This window comes from Engraulis encrasicolus, chromosome 9 (genome assembly GCF_034702125.1).
Source record: "Engraulis encrasicolus isolate BLACKSEA-1 chromosome 9, IST_EnEncr_1.0, whole genome shotgun sequence".
Taxonomy (NCBI): domain Eukaryota; kingdom Metazoa; phylum Chordata; class Actinopteri; order Clupeiformes; family Engraulidae; genus Engraulis; species Engraulis encrasicolus.
In genome coordinates this window covers 32,083,722-32,103,721 of record NC_085865.1, presented here as the reverse complement: position 1 = coordinate 32,103,721, position 20,000 = coordinate 32,083,722, and the positions used below count along the sequence as shown (strand labels likewise).

The following is a 20,000-nucleotide window of genomic DNA, read 5'->3' as shown; positions in this document are numbered from 1 at the left end:
GGTGAAGAAGTGTAGGGTTGGCAAAAAGAGAGGAGGAGAGGAATGAAGTGTGGAAGGAGAGAAGTTGGGGAGAGGGGAGGAGGTGAAGAAAGGAGTGCAGGTAATGGGGAACGAATGGATATGGAAAGATGAGGGAGACAAATAAAGGCCAGAGTGGAGAGAAGTGGGAAACGGAAGAAAAGATGGACAAGAAGTAGTGCAGGGAATGAAAGAGGAGTGGTTGGGGAGAGCAGAGAAGAGAACATGAGTGCTGATGATGAGCAAAATGGAGATGAGGAGAGCAGAGAAGAGAAGAGAAGAGAAGAGGGAAAGACAAGTGGAGGAAATGAGAGAAGGAGTGTGGAGCGGGTAGGGAGGTAGAGAGGAGAGAAGAAGGAAAGACGAGTGGAGGAAATGAGAGAGAGATGAGTGTGTAGGGTAGGGAGGTAGAGAGGAGAGAAGAAGGAAAGACGAGTGGAGGAAATGAGAGAGAGATGAGTGTGTAGGGTAGGGAGGTAGAGAGGAGAGAAGAAGGAAAGACGAGTGGAGGAAATGAGAGAGGGGATGAGTTGCGGGGAGGGGTAGTGGGTAGGGGAGGTATTGCAGGCTGCTGATTGTCACTAATGAATGCCTACCTGAGAGTCTCAGCAGCAGCAGCAGCAGCGGCAGCAGCACTACTCAAGGAGGAGACACCACTAATGCACTTAAAGAGCTGTCACACACACACACACACACACACACACACACACACACACACACACACACACACACACTCACACACACACATTCACACACACATTCACACATGTCCTTCTCTTTTTATCTGTCTCTCCCTCTCCCTCTCCCTCTCTCTCTCTCTCTCTCTCTCTCTCTCTCTCTCTGTCAAAAGCACGCATTTACAGTACGAACATGCACAAGCACACACATGCAGAAGCACACAATCACGCTCAAGCGCGCACAAGCACTTACTTCAAACTCGCTATGCACAAACTGTAATGTGTTAACAGATTGACACACGTGCGTAGGCATACACACGCATGCAGCCAAATAACATTGCACATACAACTTCATACTTCATTTGTCCTCTTTTCTTAATGTCCTAGCTCACACACTCCACTCCCTCCCACTAGGTTGTCCAATCATCTTTCTCCTTGATCCCTGGTCCTTTCTTCCTTGTTTGCTTGGCCCAACTTTCTCATTGTTCTTTCTTCCTCATTCTGCCTTTTTCTCCGTTCGCTGCCCCTCCCCCTCTCCCCCTCTCCCCCTCTTCCCCTCTCTCCCTCTCTCCTGCTCCTTCTCTTCTCCTCTCCTCTTCCCTCTCTCCACTCGTGGCCTCTGGTAGAATTGAAGCCGCCGCACTGGACATTAGAAACCAGTGGATGCAGGCCAAGCCTCTAACTTGATCTGCTGCTACTGCCGGTGTGTGTGTGTGTGTGTGCGTGTGTCTATTCGAGTGTAGTGTGTAGACATGTGTGCGTGCACATGTGTGAGAGAGCGTCTGAGTGTGTTTCCTGCCTGGGTGTGTGTGTGCCTTTGTGTGACCACAATTGTTTTTTTATCTGCTTTAGTGTTATCTTATCCACATTCTTCTTAAAATGACTTATTTTCTGTTATTTTCCCCATCTCCCCTGTTCTGCCCATCACTCCCCTTCCTCCATCCCTCCTACCCCCCTTTCCCTCCTTCCTTCTCTACCCAGACTCCCCCCCTCTCTCCCCGCCGGTCTTGATGAGCTTGAAGTGGCTTGAGAAGCTTAAATCACACCCTAATATATTTCTCAAATCTCTGATCAAACGGCCGGGGCTGTCTGTCTCGTCAGGGAGCAGATGGGGTAGCTCGAGGAAGCGAAAAAAGGATTTTTCTCTCTCTCTCTCTCTCTCTCTCTCTCTCTCTCTCTCTCTCTCTCTCTCTCTCTCTCTCTCTCTCAGAAGAAAGAGAAAGACGGACTAAAAAGAGAAAAACCCTAATTACAGCATAATTCAATCTGTATCACATTACATATTGTGCAGAAGAGAGAAATGGGCGAGGGGCGGCAAGGGAGAGAAAGAGGGGAAAAAGAGAAATATTGAGAGGGAAAAAATTACTCACTCCCTGGTCTCAAGAGGCTTAATTTAGCCGGCATATTGTCATTTCAGGCTCAGCGGAGCTCTGTGTGTTCTCTGTTCGCCGCCGCTCTTGTTGGTTATAGGAAGCCACCACAGGCCACGCGCACCGTCTACTCGATACGGCATTAACTTCGTACATGCCCAATATCGGCCTGCTAACCAGGATGTGATTTGCTCTAATAGCCAAGAGTGTTAATATGTGATGTGGAACTGCAGAATGTGAAAGTGAAATATGGCACCTTCTGAAGTTGTTGCTTGCAGAGTTGGTAGTAATTGGAAGTTTGCATTGGATGGAGTGCCAGCCTTGTTTCCGCTGAAAGGGTTTCTGTGAATGACACCTTGACAGTAATAATTTTAAGAAACTTGTATTTCAATGTATACAATACTTAGCTGTTCAGTAAACACTGAAACGTAACTGCATATAAATTACAATCCATTGGACAATTATTGCCATTTTTAATGATCAACTAATCAACAAAAATCAATGGAGTGATTATCAAGTTATCTTTTTAATCAATGCGTTTCGTTGTGTCTGTTCTATTTTCCCAGAACTGTCGGGTGTGTGGCCAGTGTGGCTCCCGGGCTGCCGGTCAGTGGTCGTCCAACGGGCAGCTCTGCGAGGATTGCCAACGGCAACCGGACCCGGCCAATCCCTGCCCTCTCTGTGGGAGGAGCCTAGCTGCTGAAACCCCCAAGGACCTGCTTACCTGCCACACATGCAAGAGGTATTGAAATGTTTTTTTTTTTTTTTTTTTTTTTTTAATATTATTTAAAACAAAGCAGTCTAAGAGGTGGGTAACCTGTTGCCATGGCAACTCTGACTGTTTTTTGTGTGTTATTTTTCTTTGTCTACCTTGTTGTGCTCTGCTATGTGAGGCTTATGTGCAGTTTTTTTGCTGTTGTGTGTGCGCGTGTGTGTGTGTGTGCGTGTGTGCATGCACTTGCGAGTGTGTGCGCGCACTTGCACTCACTTGCGTGTGTGCTCGTTTCTGTTTGACATACACGCGTTAAGTCAGTGACGCACGCGGTGTTTGTGTTTTGTGTGTAGTCCCCAGAGTAGGGGACAGGGTCACACATTGTACTCGCCGGCTCATGCTCGACTGGACAGCCATCATCGACCCCCATTAATATTTCACTCTGTTGATCTCTGGTGATGTCACGTCAAATGCGATGGCTGTGTCCATGATGCTGGATTACTGTCGAGTTGATCTGCTTTGTCGAGATGAGCTACCATCAGGCCACACTCTTTTTTTAAATGTATTTTTATGGGCTTTTTCGCCTTTATTTCAGACAGGACCGTGAAGAGTGACGGGAAGCGAATGTGGAGAGAGAGACGGGGTAGGGATGGCAAATGACCGAGGCAGGATTCAGACTCTGAGTGCAACCCTTGGGCATGCAAGCCCAAATGTGGGAGGCTTAGCGCGCTGCGCCACAGCGCCCCCAGGCCACACTCTTAACGCGAAGGCCATGAGTTGTAGTGGGATGAAACGACTTGGTAAATCAGCTTCATAGGTAGTTCATATTGACATAACAATGGTGTCCTGTCGAGATGAGCTGCTTCATTGAGATGAGCTGCCAATAGGCTGTTGGCATAGCTGTATGAGCTGCCAATAGGCTGTTAGCATAGCCGTAACCCCAAGTCAATGGTCAACTCATATCGAAACGGCACCAGATTTTTTTGTATATATATTTTTGGGATTTTTACTATTTTTCAGACAGGACAGTGGGAGATAATGGGAAGCGAGATGGGAGAGAGAGATGGGGAACGATCGGGAAATGACCCGGGCCGGGAATCAGACCCGGGTTGCCCGCGAAGCAGTCCAGTTCCTAGCTGTTACAACCACGGCTGGGCCACGACACCAGATTATTTCGTCGACTGGGCTGTTAACAGAGGCCAAACCCTAACTTTAATCTCTATGAGGTGCTACTGTAGTGCATTGTAGCAGCCTGGTAGCTCAGCTTGACGTGTAGCTCATATTGTTGACACATTGAACATGATCTGTCATACAGTACATACACACATACATACACGCATACATACACACGTACATGTAGGCATACATACATACATGCATACATGCATACATACATACATACATACATACATACACACACACACATACATACATACATACATACACACACACACATACATACATACATGCATACACACATGCATGCACACATGCATGCACACATGCATGCACACATGCATACATAAATACATACATACACACATGCATACACACATACACACATACATACATACATACATACATACATACATACATACATACATACATACATACATACATACATACATACATACATACACACATACATACATACATACATACATACATACATACATACATACTTGTTGGTAGAGGGGGATGGTATTCAGCCAGTCGCCCCTCAGCTCAGCTCAGCTCAGCTCAGCTCAGGCTCCAGCCTCACAACGGGGATCTCCACAACAGCCTGATTGTTTTGCTTGGTTGTCACCCGTGGAGACGCTGCCATGGTTTGAGAGCCAGGCTTGACGGGGGCCTGACACAGTGACTGCTTTGTAAAAACAAAACGCAGGAAAAAAAGATGTTGACAAAGTAGGGTAGAGGTGGGGTGGGATGGGATGGGGATAGGGATAGGGATAGGGATGGATGAAGGGCTGGGGGAGTGGTGGTGGTGGTCGGGGGTTAGGGTCCTCGATGCATGTAATTGGCGTGTCAAATGGATTTCATTGTGAGGGTTTTGGCAATTTGCTCCAGGTCAGATAGCACAATGGGCTGCCATCCTGGAGGCAAGGAGGGAGTTTATCTGCCTCTGTTTACGCCTTAGCCGTATGGGAGCAGGTTTGTGTCTGTGAGTGTCTGTGAGTGGTGCTCTTCTCTTGACGCACGTGCGTGCGTGCGTGCGTGCGTGCGCGTGTGTGTGTGTGGTTATTTCTGTGCGTGTGTGTGTGGAGGCGGTGTGTGTGAGTTTTGTTTCTGTGTGTGTGTTTGTGTTTATTTCTCTGTTTGTGTGTGAGTGTGTGTGTGTGTGTGTGTGTGTGTGTGTGTGTGTGTGTGTGAGTGTGTGTGTGTGGCTGTTTTGCTGGAGGACATGTGTGTTATTGATCCATCACACTCAACAGCAGGCAGACACTGTCTCTCTCTGGACCGGCTCTCGAATGCCCGCCAGTCACTGTCAGTTCAAAGGTCATAAAAGATTGTGTTAGCCAAAGCGGTAATCACATTAGTCCGATCTGTCCCCGAGGAGATGAGAGGGAGAAGAAGGGGCTGGTAAGGAGATGACATGAGTGAAACATATCTTCCCTCCTCTTCCACAAGAACCTTTAGGTTAGCTCAGAATCCTCGAAGGTCCACGCTTTCTGTAGACGGTACCTGGTACCAGGGGTAGTGGTACAAGTACAGGTGCTTTATTTATTGTCTCGCTTTATTTATTTGCATTACTCATACAGTAACTTATTTTAGTGGACTTGTAGTTGGTTGGTGGACTTCACGTGAGGGAGTGAGGGAGAAATGGATTTACGGTTACGCAACATCAGTAGTGTTCCTCTGGGTCATGGGAAGGCAGGTAGCTGGTGGAAATGTGGTTTTGCCGTAAGAACTGTAAAGGTTAGGCTGGCATGTCGCACTCTAATATGAAACAAGTAGTCTGGCACCGTACCATTGACTAAGCGGAAGAGTGGAACCAATGTTTGGCGCTGAAACTGCCTTCACTTGCTAAGCCCTCTCCGACTCACTACACAGATTATAACAGAGAAGAATCCACATACACACCGATAGTGTTGTGATTAAAGGACAGACTTGGATTGTGTCTGACTCTGTGGTGCAGAACCAACCCAACAGGAAAAAAAAAAACATATTTTCAGCTGCTTGCGCTGGGTGTTTTTTTTCTAGTTTTCTAGGCTAGTGTTTCTCTAAAAGCTGGGACAAAGGGTAGTGGAAAGCCAAGGTAGGTGCCTTGCTGAAAGATGGCAAGACCGTAAAAGCTGTAAAAGTAGTAGCTCTTAGTATTTAAATATTTTAAAAGCCAAAATCCACCTCCCCCTTCCCCCCTTCCCCCCGCCTCCTCTTGCTAGCCCCCTTTCCTCCCATATGGCCATGTTGCCACCTGCCTCCTGTGTCTCATTCAGGACGCTCTTCATCAGGATAAGTAAGCCACTGCCCTCTAGGCTGCTGTTGAGTGTGCCTATGCGTAGTGAAACAGCGCTGCTCTGGTTTTGGTCTTTGGGCTGGTAAAATGGCTATTTTTGTAGGCAGCAGCGATGGACATTCTAGTAATATTTTGTTCATTTCTTCAAACTGGGCATCCCTCAGGCCATAATGGCGGACATTAGACTCTGCACCAGGCTAGTCAAAATGGGCAATGCTGTGACGCAGTGTGTGTGTGTGTGTGTGTGTGTGTGTGTGTGTGTGTGTGTGTGTGTGTGTGTGTGTGTGTGTGTGTGTGTGTGCGTGTGTGTGTGTGCGTGCGTGCGTGCGTGCGTGCGTGCGTGCGTGCGTGCGTGCGTGCGTGCGTGCGTGCGTGCGTGCGTGCGTGCGTGCGTGCGTGCGTGCGTGCGTGCGTGCGTGTGCGCACACGTAAAGGTGTGTGTGTGTGTTATGTCTGTGTGTGTGTTATGTGTGTGAGTGTTATGGCAAAGCTATCCTCTCTCCACTACTCTGTGCTGCTCTCTGTGCCGTGCTCCACATTGGCAGTCTGCCCGCAGCTCTCTCCTGGGCGCCTTCTCTCTTGCTGATTCTGGGGAGATGTAATTACCTCCGGGGAGGAGAGAGAGAGATGAGGGTGGGGGTGGATTGGTGGTGGTGGGGTAGACTGGGGACTGGGGTGGCGATGGACTGGTGGTGGCGTGGTGGACTGGGGACTGGGGTGGACTGCTGACTGGTGGTGGGGTGGGGTGGACTGCAGACTGGTGGTGGGGTGAGGATGAACTGGTTGGGGGTGGGAGTTGGGGCGGACTGGGGACTGGTGGTGGAGTGGCGATGGACTGGTAAGGTTGGGGGTGTTTGGTGGTGGTGTAGATGAGACTGGGGTTGTAGATGCAGACACCATGGGGGGAGGAACTGGGCTGGTTGATCAGCAGTAGCCTCGGCGTGGGTGGTAGTGTAGATGGAGTTGGGGTGAAGGTGGGGGTGGGTGGAGGGGGTTGATTAGCAGCAGGCTCACCACCCCACAGTATTCATTTCAGCTGTATGGGGTGGTGCAGATGTGCAGGGTGTAGGCTGGTTGTGTGGAGTGTGGGTGGTGTAGATGTGTGGTGAGCTATGGGATGGGTGGTGGTGGTGGTGGGATGGTTCATCAGCAGCAACAGCAACAGCAACAGCAGCACCAGCAGCAGCCCTAGACTTCATACACTGCATCCAAACCAGCCAAATGTTAATGGTGTACAAAGAACTGGGGTTGCAGACGAGTTGTGGTGGCGGTAGGTTGTGGTAGGCGGTGGCGGGGCTGCGAAGTACTAGCTGGTGGAGGTAGGGAGGTAGTGGAGGTGGGGATGGTTAATACCCCTGCTGCCACATCCCACATCCATCCCAGCCATTACTTAACCATTCGGCCCACCTGCTGCAGAGAGGAAGGAAGGATGATTGGGGGGTGGGGAGTGGGGAGTAGAGGGTTGGGGAATGGGGGATGGGAGAGCATGAGAGGAGAAAATGGTAAAGTGAAAAAGAGGATTTTTTTCAATGCTAGCCATTTCCAGAAATCCATTTACCCAAACAGCCTCTGGAGAAGGTGGTGATGGTGGTGGTGATGGTGGTGGTGGGGGAATGGAGGAGGGAAAAAGCAAATAGGAGTAAAGCAGATTTTTTTTCTCTCTGTGGATTATCCACCTCGCTCGAAATTACACGAGCGGCATAGTATAACTAAGTGCTGGGAATTGGAAAATTGTCAGTTGTCATACTGATGTGTGTGTGCCTCAATGAATGAGTTCATGGTCGTATGTGTCTGGTGTTTTCAATGAATGAATGAATGAATGTGTGTGTAATGTGTATTCATGTGTGCCTCTGTGCGTGTGTGTGTGTGTGTGAGAGCTTGTTTGTGTATGCCTGAGCGAATGCGTGCACACGTGTGCGTGCACATGTGTGTGTGTGTGTGTGTGTGCGCGCGTGCGCGTGGGCGGGCATGTGTGTGCGCAAGTGTGTGTGTGTATTACTATTAATGTGTGTTGGTATGTGTGTCAATTGATGTGTATATTAACACCTTGTCTGCCTCTCCCTCTCTGCCTCCCTGTGTGTCCAGATGGGTTCACGTGGAGTGTGAGCGGCAGGGTAAGGAGGCAGACTGGGAGCCGCGATCGCACCCCACCGGCTTCCTCTGCTGCGTCTGCAGGCAGGCCGAGACGGAGGCGGAGGCGGAGGGCGGACTGCAGGCCCCGCAGGACAGGGACAGCCACAGCACAGCGCAGTCACCCAGTCGGCACCCTCTCTCGCCCCTGCCCAGCGACCCCAACGCCTCAGGTAGGAGACCGCGAACACCTTCACTCTGTTGCCCCTCTCCATATCTCCACTCTGCCTCCCCTCTCTCCATTCTGCACCTACATTCTCCCCTCCCCATATCTCATGTAACTCCACTATATTACACTACTCCTACAGCCTGTGCCCACCCCTCCACAGAAGTCTCTGCCCCTCCAGTCTGCTTCCACCCCTCTATTCTACCCCACGCCCCTATCTCCATCTCTGCACCCTGCCTTCTTCCCTGTCCACTCTGTTTCCATCCTTGCCCACTCTGCTTTGCCCTTCACCCCTTCCCTCTGCCTCTACTCCACCTCTATGTTTCCACTCTACCCCACCCATCTACTCTCCTCTCCTCTACCCTACCTTCTTTTGTCAATCTGCCTTCTTCCCTGCCCTCTCTTAACTTGCTCTGCACTGAGGATGAAAAGGCAGCAGTTTTTTTAAAGAAAGATACTGTTTTGGATATTTTAATAAGGTCCCACCTTTAAATGTTTTGATTTTTTTTTTTTAGAATGTATTGATTTTCATTTATTTGTAATTAATTGATGTAGTTGTTGTAGTTTTGTAAATGTGATGTAATGTTTTTTTTCTATCTGTATTGGCCATGATATAGCCATAGCTATATCTTAATTTTGCCCTGTCTACCCCATCTCCTCTACCCCACCCCACCCCTCCAAACTGACCCTCCACATCCAGTCTACCCCTACCCCTCTAGTTTGCTTCACCTCTTCCTCACCTGTCCTCACTCTCCTTCAACCTTCCTCTCTGCCTCCACTCTGTCTCTTCTCTGCCACCACCCCTACTCTCTTCCTCCCATCTGCCACTCTGTATCCATCCTTCCTCTGTGCTTCTGTGCTCTCTGTGATGTCTTTGCTCTATGCCTGTTACATCAGTGAATAGATCAGAACGTGCTCTCTGTTGTCTGCAAGTCGGGTGATATGTGTCAAGGAACCCGTCTTCACATTGCAGCTGTATCTATGACTTGTGTCTTGTAGTATTTTTTCCCATAATCATAGTTGCTATTTGCTAACTATGATGGTTCAGTTCATGGTTACAATGCAACTACCCATTGCCATGCCAATCAATGGTGTATTTTTGTATGCTGTTTTTTGTATCCTGTATGCTGTGTCCCTATAAGAGTTTTGTGCTTGTTCTGCTGTATCCTGATGTGCTTATGTTTTTGCACACGCTCTACTGGTTGTCTCAGTAACATTTAATTTGAAGGGATTACGCAAAAGACTGATATTAAAGTTTAATGACATTCATAAACATTCACCGAGACCCTGTCATCGCAGGTGCCATAGGAATTAAATGTCATTTAACACGTTACGCCATTTTAAAATGTCAAGTCGGCGTTATTTTGGATATCTTTGTTATAACAACCTGACATGAAATGGCTCCCATCAATAGCAGCTGTCTGCTGATGATGAATGGTAACTAGTGGGGCCGTGTTTCCCCCCTGCTCTCGTCTACATTGGGATCTATAGTGTTTTGATCTCGCCAGTTTCTAGTGATATTATAAATAATAATGACAGACATGATGAATGACAAGTCAAAGATTAGTCTGAACACTTTGCTTTGTTTGTGAATGTAATTACTCGATAAGTAATTAAACAACTCTCACTTGAGAATTTAATGGAGAAAAATATTAATGAATAACTGAAAAATTTACAGAGAGGTTGGCTTTAATACATCAATGCCAAATCGGATCTGTTAACCAGTGTCAACTTGACATTTAAAAAAAACACATAATCATTCTCGTTTATATGCGTCATTCAGGGGGGAAAAAACGACCGTGGTTGTGAATGTCAAATGTCTTGCACGTCTTATTTATATCCCCTTTGAAATCCTGAGTTTCCTGGTTTTGTTTAATAAAATAGGCTGCAGGCTTGGGAATAGGTTTCAAAATGAAAGTGGAAGTGGACTTACTTTTGCAGCCTGTGGTTTTTACTGAGGTGCACTCCCACTGTCCTCAGGAAAGGTCTGGAGCTGGGTTATGTTGCTTCTGCAGTGTGAGCTCATCCGTCAGACCAAAAAATAAAAATCCTCTCCCCCCTCCCTCTATGCCTTTGGACAGCCCTTGTTATGGAGATAAGTTTGATGGCTGGTCGTTAGCCGCGGAGAAGTTATTGAGTCGGGCAGCGTAGTATTTCTGTCATCGTTTGCCCTGGTCTGTGTCGTCCGTGCGGCCTTGGCTGGATGGATGATCGGGTTTCCAGATCCGCTGGCCTGCTCTGCCGGCCGGCCTGGCTGACTTTGCTGTTCAGGTTTCCCAAAATTCAGCTGACTCATCCAGCTCATTTAGGGGAAATTAGACTTTACAGATCTGGCAGGTGCTTTGACGGCTCACTGTGTGTGTGGGTTTCTGTGTGTGTGTGTGTGTGTGTGTGTATGTGTGCGTGTGTGTGAGCGCACACGTGTGTGCATAGGCATATGCGTTCGTGCACATCTCTCTCTTTCTCTTCCTCTCTCTCTCTCTCTCTCTCTCTCTCTCTCTCTCTCTCTTGCTCTCTCTCTCTGCCTGTCTTTCTTTCTCTGTGTATTTGTCTCTGTCCATGTTTGTGTCTGTGTGTGGAGAGGGAGAGAAACTCAGTAGCCTGCTTGCAGTGGAGGCTTGAGTGGGATTGTAATGGCTTTCTCTTCATCCCCAATCCCCCTGCCGCTGCCTTTTGGCGGTGCTGTGCCAAATCCGCGTGGCCTCAGCTCCACCGGCCCTCTTCACCTGCTGCCAACTTCCCTCACGGCTGGGGAACGCAGCGCTGTAGTCAGTAGCCATACCTACTCTCCTGCCTGAGGAGCTACCATGCTGAATGCCCGCAGAATAGAAGCTGAGAGCTCTCTTCACTCCTCTTCTCTCCTCTCCTCTCCTCTTCTCTCCTCTCCTCTCCTCTCCTCTCCTCTCCTCTCCTCTCCTCTCCTCTCCTCTCCTCTCCTCTCCTCTCCTCTCCTCTCCTCTCCTCTCCTCTCCTGTCCTCTTGCCTTTGAACCTTTTTTTTTAGTTTAACTGGGTCCCATACTTTTACTTTTAATACTTGCAAAGGATTAAAGAGTTTTTAGGGGCTGTGTCCCCTTGCCACAATACTCCAGGACACAAAAGGGATAACAACCCTGACCAAATCATTCTTGAAGCCGCCTTGCAGTACCGTTCTGCATCATACCAGACCAGAGACGTAAACCATAGCCTTCCACTTCTCTCTGCTCAGAGTAGAGACGTAAGCCATAGCCTTCCACTTCTCTCTGCTCAGACCAGAGACGTAAACCATAGCCTTCCACGTCTCTCTGCTCAGAGTAGAGACGTAAACCATAGCCTTCCACTTCTCTCTGCTCAGAGTAGAGACGTAAACCATAGCCTTCCACGTCTCTCTGCTCAGCTCGGGGGTCCTCTTACCAGCTGCATTAATGCTTTGCATGCTATGCGTTATTTGTGCTACCCCCCTTAACTCTCCCCTGCCTTCAACTAAAGGCTAAATGGATAGTGTGTGTGTGTGTGTGGGGGGGGTGGTGTCATTAGGAGCTCTGCATGTTGCATGGAGAGTGCCACAGGCCGCTTAGCATCAGCATAGAGGGGCTCACTTTACCTGGAGCTCCATCACTGCGGCTCATGATGAAAATGGACCCCACACATCGACACACTCCCATGGCTTCCTAGCCCCAGACGTGGTTAAGTGCATTTGTGGCGGTTTTTCTCCAGTGTTTTGTTTATTGCTGTCGTGTGTGAGTGCGCATGCACACGTCAATGTGCATGTTTGTGTGGGTGGGTAGGTTTTGAGTGGAGCACATGTAAGTAGCCTATATGTTTGTCTATGCTAATTGGAATAAAGGTCATCGAGTGGGACTTGTTTCTTTGCTTTGCATGAATGGATTCAAGAGAAGTGAGGCCGCTTATTCTAATGAAGATATCCTTTATATTGTAGGCATGGAATGACTGACAGATGATTATTGGACAAAAAACACACACCGTGTCACCACGTTTTAACTTTCTTGAGAGTGTCAGAAGTGCATTTTTTATTTATACCGTAAATCCTCTAATTGTGGCCTGTATTCCATTACTGGCCGGGATTCTAATATTGGCCGGTCTCGCGGTCGGCGGAGGTAAATTGGGGCCGGTCTCTTGTACAGGCCGGGTCTAAAAATAGAATCAATGATTTGTTTTCCGTTTACCGGATATCTCACGTTGTTCTCAAAATCCACAACTGTAATCATTTAGCTGGTTAACATTAGACATTGTTCCTCACTCCGAAAAAGGACTCATTTGCTACTATAAAACAAACGGTGCACACGCCAAAGACTAGTTATTACATGTGAGCAGTGTGTTAATATCAGCTGAGCGACCGCTTCGCAGCTTCTCTCTAGCTTTCCTGCAGACGCGTGGGTAACCTATAGCAACAACACGAGCCCAGAATACAGCCAGAGGCAGAGGGAGCGCGACCATACAGAAAGAGATTTTGCCTTGGTTGCAAAGTTGTGAGAGCCCTCGTCATAATCATAAATGCATTTGGCGGTTAAACTTTTACTATGCGTTGCCAGTGGAGGAAAAATAGGCACGCTACAGTATTAGACAATAATATGGCTACTTCGCTTAACCTTCATATTTCAGTACCGTGCGCTTCACACATAAGTCTCTTTTCCATTGGGTTCCGCGTTCCGGTGCGGGCTTTATAAATATTCATGAAACTTGACGGGGGGTCGATGGTGCTGTCTCGCACGCATTTCCATACAACAGGACTAGAACTGGGCCGTATGATCAGCTGCTGCAACTAGCCGCGACAACACCGTGTTTTCACGCCATGGTGAATCTAAGCCCTAATCTAAACAATATGACCTATGTAGGACTAAATATAACCAGCGATCTCCTTCTCTTAGACCCATAGACATGTGTTTGGGCTTGTTCGAAAGCTGCGAATCTTAGCTTTTCACATGTTTTTACGGAACGTTTTTATGNTCTTTCAATCCAAAGTTATATAACTTTAAAGCGGGGCCGCTGTTTCAAGTGAAAAAATAGCGCTTTCCAACCATTTTTTTTTACCTCTCGTCATTTTGTTTTCCAACAGACAGCGATCTCCTTAACCTAGACCTACAGACATGTGTTAGGGCTTGTTCAAAAGCTGAGATTCTTAGCTTTTTACAGGTTTTTAACGGCACTGTGTTTATGTTCTTTCAATCCAAAGTTATATAACTTTAAGCGGCCGCGTTTCAAAGTGAAAAAAAATAGCGCTTCCCAACCATTTTTTTTTACCTCGTCATTTTGTTTTCCAACAGACAGCGATCTCCTTAACCTAGACCTACAGACATGTGTTAGGGCTTGTTCAAAAGCTGAGATTCTTAGCTTTTTACAGGTTTTTTACGGCACGTGTTTATGTTCTTTAAATCCAAAAGTTATTTAACTTTAAGCGGTCGCCACTTCAAGTAAACAATGGCGTTGTTCTCCAGCCGGATAGAGAGGAAATATTTTTGTCATGGCTGTGTTCTTTGTTCCCTCGAATAAACCACAGTTGTCTTTTTCATTCGAAATGTTCATTTTTACATTTAATTTGATAACAGCAAATTCGCCATCCCTCTGCAGGTTCGTATATGAAGATATGTGCAATGAAAAGGGCTACTTTAGTGTGCCCTATTTTGCATGGTGGTAAAAAAAACGACTTCTCACAAGGAGGAGGCGTGGAGCTTTGGAAATAGCGTGATTTTAAAATAATAGCCTAATAGGCTATATAACTCCTTGGCCAAGGACTGGAGTTAGGCTACTTTAAAGAACATGATAATTGCTTGAGCAAATTTTCTCTGTCTGTAACTGCCGACAGAAAAGCGATGTTGATTTTTAACGTGCGTGGGTGGGGATAGGTGTTTGCACGCCGGTAAATCCTAACACAGGCAACATGTAGCCTAGTGGAACTCAGCTCCGCACGCCTCGAACCACGTCTTTCGCGATTCTATAATCGCCCCTGTTTGAGCCCTGTTTGAGCTGATGATGGGTGTGTATGGGTGGAGTAAATGCAAAAAGAAAACGAAACCACGCCCCAGCAGTGCGCAGCCCCGTTCTAACAGGGCTAGTCGAAAAGGGACTATAGAGATTGCTTCAGGCCACGGACCGGAGACAGAAATTGTGGGCTATATTTCCCCGACATTTGGCTGCAGCAAGAAACAGCTTGCCTTGCGAAGTCTGGGGGTAAAATAGGGAGTGAAACAGCCGCAGATATTGGAATACGACCGTCAATGTCAATGTTGTTGCCGCATCTCGTGTCCATAAACTCAAGGCGAGAATGGGACTAAATACAAACAGGAGGAAGGGAGGAAGGGACACGCCTCGTGAGTAAAAAAATGGACCGACGATGGTCTCCTAGTCATTCGCAAAATACCGTAACTGGTATGGTAACTGCAGCCTACTTTTTCAATAAATGAACCAAGTATTTTACTGGTTCAAAATACGGTAGACACATGGTTTTATTCATTCCACTGGTAGTCTGTTTTGCTTAAATAGGAATATTGGCCTGTCTCTAATTCTGGCCTCCTTCCAATTATGGCCTGGTCCAAGATGCACTTGAGTAAATACAGGCCCCGGCCAATAATAGAGGATTTACGGTAAATTCATTTAGTTAGTCATCCTTTTTCTTGGTAATTCATCTATATATTTACTTTCTCCTTTTTTCTATTTTTTCTCCATGAAGCCAGTTCAGGCCCATCAGGCAAGGTATACTTATATAATGTCCATAACACGATTGAGCACTCACTTCCGCTTCCCTTTTCACGACCCCCAGTAATGCACATGCCATTGTCATCTGTTTCGCTTCCCTTGCTGTTGTGAGGACAAGCACACCACAAGCAGACAAGTAGGAGCCTTTTGTGGCAATGACTGACAAGCCGTGCCGTTATCCTAACAAAGACGTAGGTGGAATGATGCTATTATCTCTCACGACTGTCGCTGTGTCGGCATGGGCACAAATCTTGTGGTAGTTTGTGAGAAGAAGAGAAGGCAACCAAACTATTAGACACTATACTTCTCCTCTACCGTGGTAGCAATTTAAAGGTGCACTGTGTAGGATGGTGGCCAGAGTAGGTATTGCAATTATGCTGATCATTGAAAGTGTGCTGTCTGCTGCCAATCTGTATCTTTTCATGAATTTTTACTAAATAATAAGCAAAATATTTGCTAGTATGACCAAAGTAGAGTAAGTTTTGCAGCTAAAAATGTTACTGGAAATTCAAAATGGCGAACAATGGAGAAGATCCCTCTTTTCATGTATGAAAAGTGCAATTTCCCCCATCATAATGAGTACTTAGAATTTGATGGTGGTAAGTATTCATGAAAAAGGTAACATTGGTGAATGGGCTGCATGACTTCTGGAAATAATCTGCTAAAAATATTACACAGTGCACCTTTAAAGAGACCATTCAAAGCTAATTTTCTCATTGATACTTCTTTGTTAAATAACTTGATTGCTTTCTCCATGGAGGCAGGGAAATAAGCAAGAGGCAGCAAGCAGAAGAAAAGGGCGGGGTGTACTTAGCTGTACCCAGTGCCACCCAACTAGTACCCCATGCCCCCCTTGCACAGTTGCAAAACTATACAGTAGAAACTATACCTCTGCTCACGGTAGCAAATTAAATGGAGCAACGGCCCTCTACTACCACGATTCACCTTCTCCTCCTCTCCTCTCCCCTCCTCTCGTCTGCTGGTATGGAAACACAAACACAAGTGTATTGGGTTGCGCATGCTCCCGTGTGACCTGGGTGCCGGGAGCATCCCCATGCTCTGTGGAGAGTAGGCTATACTGTGCTATGCGCTCCAGCCGTGTGCAACGTGATGCTGCTACTGTGGTGGCCGGGGCTTCAGCGTAAAGACACCCAAGCCAACCTAGCCCAGCACAGCACAGCACAGCACACCCCAGCACAGCAGCTGAATGGAAGCGTTGTCATGACACCACTGACACCTGTGTTGTATACGCACAAGCACACACACATTCACATATGTGTGCGCGCACGCACGCACACGCACACACACACACACACACACACACACACACACACACACACACACACACACACACACACACACACACACACACACACACACACACACCGTGTTTGAATTCATCTCCTGTGTCCCAGGGTGCCTGCCAGGCACAAGCACGCACAGGCACGCATTCAAATACACATGCACACAGTGACAGGCAGATCATTACACACACACACACACACACACACACACACACACACACACACACACACACACACACACACACACACACACACACACACACACACACACACACACACACACACACACACACACACACACACACACACGGACTGACAGACACACAGACACACACACACACACAGAACAGTTACAAGACAAACATGCGCACAGTGACACACACACACACACACACACACACACACACACACACACACACACACACACACACACACACACACACACAGTTACGAGATACACTTACACACTGTAACACAAAGCAACAGAGATGAGCGCACACACTCCGGCAGCTCAATAGCCAAGTAGCGAGTCGTCATTTGCATATGCATGTGCAAGAAACACCTGGAGGAGGAGAAGAGGCGAATCCACTTGATCACGGTGTTGGGTTGGACTACAGGGCATCTCTCAGAGCCGCTAGCTCACACAAAGACCACTTCATCCATTTAAACATGAGCCTGCCGTCTACCCAAGACACTCCTGTGGCGCTGAATCTGAGCTTCCTCCTTTTTTTTCCTCCCCCATTGCTTTATTTTTAGAATGAATGGGCAATTTTGTGTTTCTGTGATGATGTCTCATTTTAGACCACACAGTGCCGCTTGGTATTGAAAGACTGTCATCATGGATTGGGTTTTATGTTTTTCTTGTTTAAACGACTCGGCAAAATCGTGTCTCGTGATAACACGGTGAAAAGTGTCTCTGTCACGAGGGATTGTGGCCCAGGAAGAAGTGGTGTGTTAAGCTTAAAGCACCTGCCAATATCCCCTTCCATCGAGTATCTGGAGATGTGCCTTGATTACGCATAAACAGTTGTACCTCTGCCGAGCCTTAGACCTTTCATTACTTCCTCAGCTGATGTTAAAGAAGAATCTTTGCCAATTTCAACCTTTTTTGCTCCAAAGATACTCCAAATATCCTCCCAAGGATAGAGTGAGCAATTCAGCTGCATGTTGGCTGGAATTCCCCTTTATGACATGATTGGTGCCTTTTTTTATGAGCAATGAGTGGATGAGCAAACAGTACAATAACTACAGTCTCCTTTTCACACAGGTATTATGAAATGCCTACCAGATATTTTTTGAAGGTCGTCTTTTTGGATTGAGCCATTCAAGTCCATGCTTTAACAGCTCACACTTTCTTTTGCTTGTATTTCCAGCAACTTGAAGCATTGTAAAATTGTGACGATTGATAAGGAAGAGACGGTTCATGGTTCGTGGTTCATGGTTTCCTCGAGAATTAAAGACAGAAGCTCTGCTAAGCTGCCATCATATGGCGGTGGGGTTTCAGAATGACCATAGTTCAATGGGAAAGTTTTGGCCATTTAGGAAAGCAGAATTAACCACACTTACTTGCATAGGCAATGTGTAGACTGCCTATCTTGGCTACAGTATTTCGAGTCTTTGATTGTAGTATCTGAGCATCCCCACGCCAAACATGTACACCTAAAACACGATTCAACGTGGAGAATATGACAACACAAGACAGACAATCATTTATATGGACTTTAAATTCACTACACAATGGACTCAATACACGTGCCAAACAAAGCGTATTTTTTATCCCTATGTTGGCAGTTACTCACCAACTTTCCATAAATCTAAGAACTGTAATAAATCCATCCACTCTCCCGCCTGAAGCCATGTCGATAGTCGATACAGTAGCTCTGGTGATTTCTGCTGGTGGTGGAGATTCTTTAAGTATATCTCTCTCTACTCTCTCTGGCTGTACTGTACAGCTGCATTTATAATGGGGCCTGCCCGGTATGGTTAGGCAGCGGTTCCCAAACTGGGGGACAGGACCCCTATGGGTGGGCCACGGATGTGCTGCAGGGGGATCACGGAAAGAATTCGGGAATGATCACACAGTAGCTTGAATGGAGTATATTCTTTCATATAGTATAAGCATTCCATAAATCGGTTAATAGCAATATTTAGTTGTATGGTTAATAATTGGTAGTATTTCAAATTATTTCAAATTAAAGTTCAGAAGTCAATATTAAAGAACCAGAAATGTACGTTTTCCATTTGGAATATGAGTTGAGGGTGGGAACAAGGTGTCGTGAAGGCTTTGTTGTGGACAAAATGGGGGTCCCAGCACAAAGAAGTTTGGGAATCACTGTGTAAGAGTCTCTCTCTCCCCCACAAGCACTGCCATCAGTCATAACCATAACCAGTGGCTAACCCCTCATCTGTATGCAGGCCATTGCCTGAATAATCAATACTTACTTGGTCTAGTTCATTAGTTCATGGGGGTCCAGCTCAGAGAGAGGTGTGTGTAGTGTGTGTAGTGTGTGTAGTGTGTGTAGTGTGTGTAGTGTGTGTTGTGTGTGTGCGACACGTGTGCGCAAAATGGAGTCATTTTCACACCATTTCTGCCTGGAAATATATCTTTTCAAGAACTACTGTGGTAGCAAAATGGCGGGAGTTTAACGTCTCTCTGGGCCAGCAGCAGGTAAGACAAATGGCTACATATCGATCAGTTGAGTCAGATGATGGCAAAGCACTTGTGTCTGTGTGTGTGTGTCTGTGTGTCTGTGTGTCTGTGTGTGTGTGTGTGTGTGTGTGTGTGTGTGTGTGTGTGTGTGTGTGTGTGTGTGTGTGTGTGTGTGTGTGTGTGTGTGTGTGTGTGTGTGTGTGTTGTATCCCCCCATGGGACTGTGTGTGTGTTTCAGTCTTGGCTGACCTGCCATCCACCCCCCTGCCAGGGCTGTCTATGGTGGAGTGCTAATAGCAATTTGAAATCCCAGCCCCCCCAACTCCCTTCTCCTCCCTTCGCCTGTCAGCCCTCCATAGCGGTGACAGGCGCCTGGACAGCTCCCACCTCCCCTAAAACACACATACACACACACACACACACACACACACACACACACACACACACACACACACACACACACACACACACACACACACACACACACACACACACACACACAAATACACACACACACACACAAATACAGGCGCACACACAAACACACACACGAACACAAATAGACACAGATGCACCAATACACACACACACACACACACACACACACACACACACACACACACACACACACACACACACACACACACACACACACACACACACACACACACACACACACACAAATACAGGCGCACGCACACACACAAATACAGGCGCACACACAAACACACACACGAACACAAATAGACACAGATGCACCAATACACACACACACACACACACACACACACACACACACACACACACACACACACACACAC

The 20,000-nt window shown here is 47.1% G+C and overlaps 1 protein-coding gene across 12 annotated transcripts in view; it reads left to right on the top strand.

Moving 5' to 3' along the window:
• Positions 1 to 20,000, top strand: part of kmt2ca (lysine (K)-specific methyltransferase 2Ca) — a 244,243-nt gene that overhangs the window by 86,560 nt on the left and 137,683 nt on the right. For all 12 annotated transcript variants that reach the window (XM_063206925.1, XM_063206924.1, XM_063206918.1 and 9 more), the window contains exons 11-12: positions 2,632 to 2,807; positions 8,323 to 8,540. In XM_063206925.1, coding sequence (XP_063062995.1) covers positions 2,632 to 2,807; positions 8,323 to 8,540 — 394 coding nt within the window. The remainder of the gene's footprint in view (positions 1 to 2,631; positions 2,808 to 8,322; positions 8,541 to 20,000) is intronic.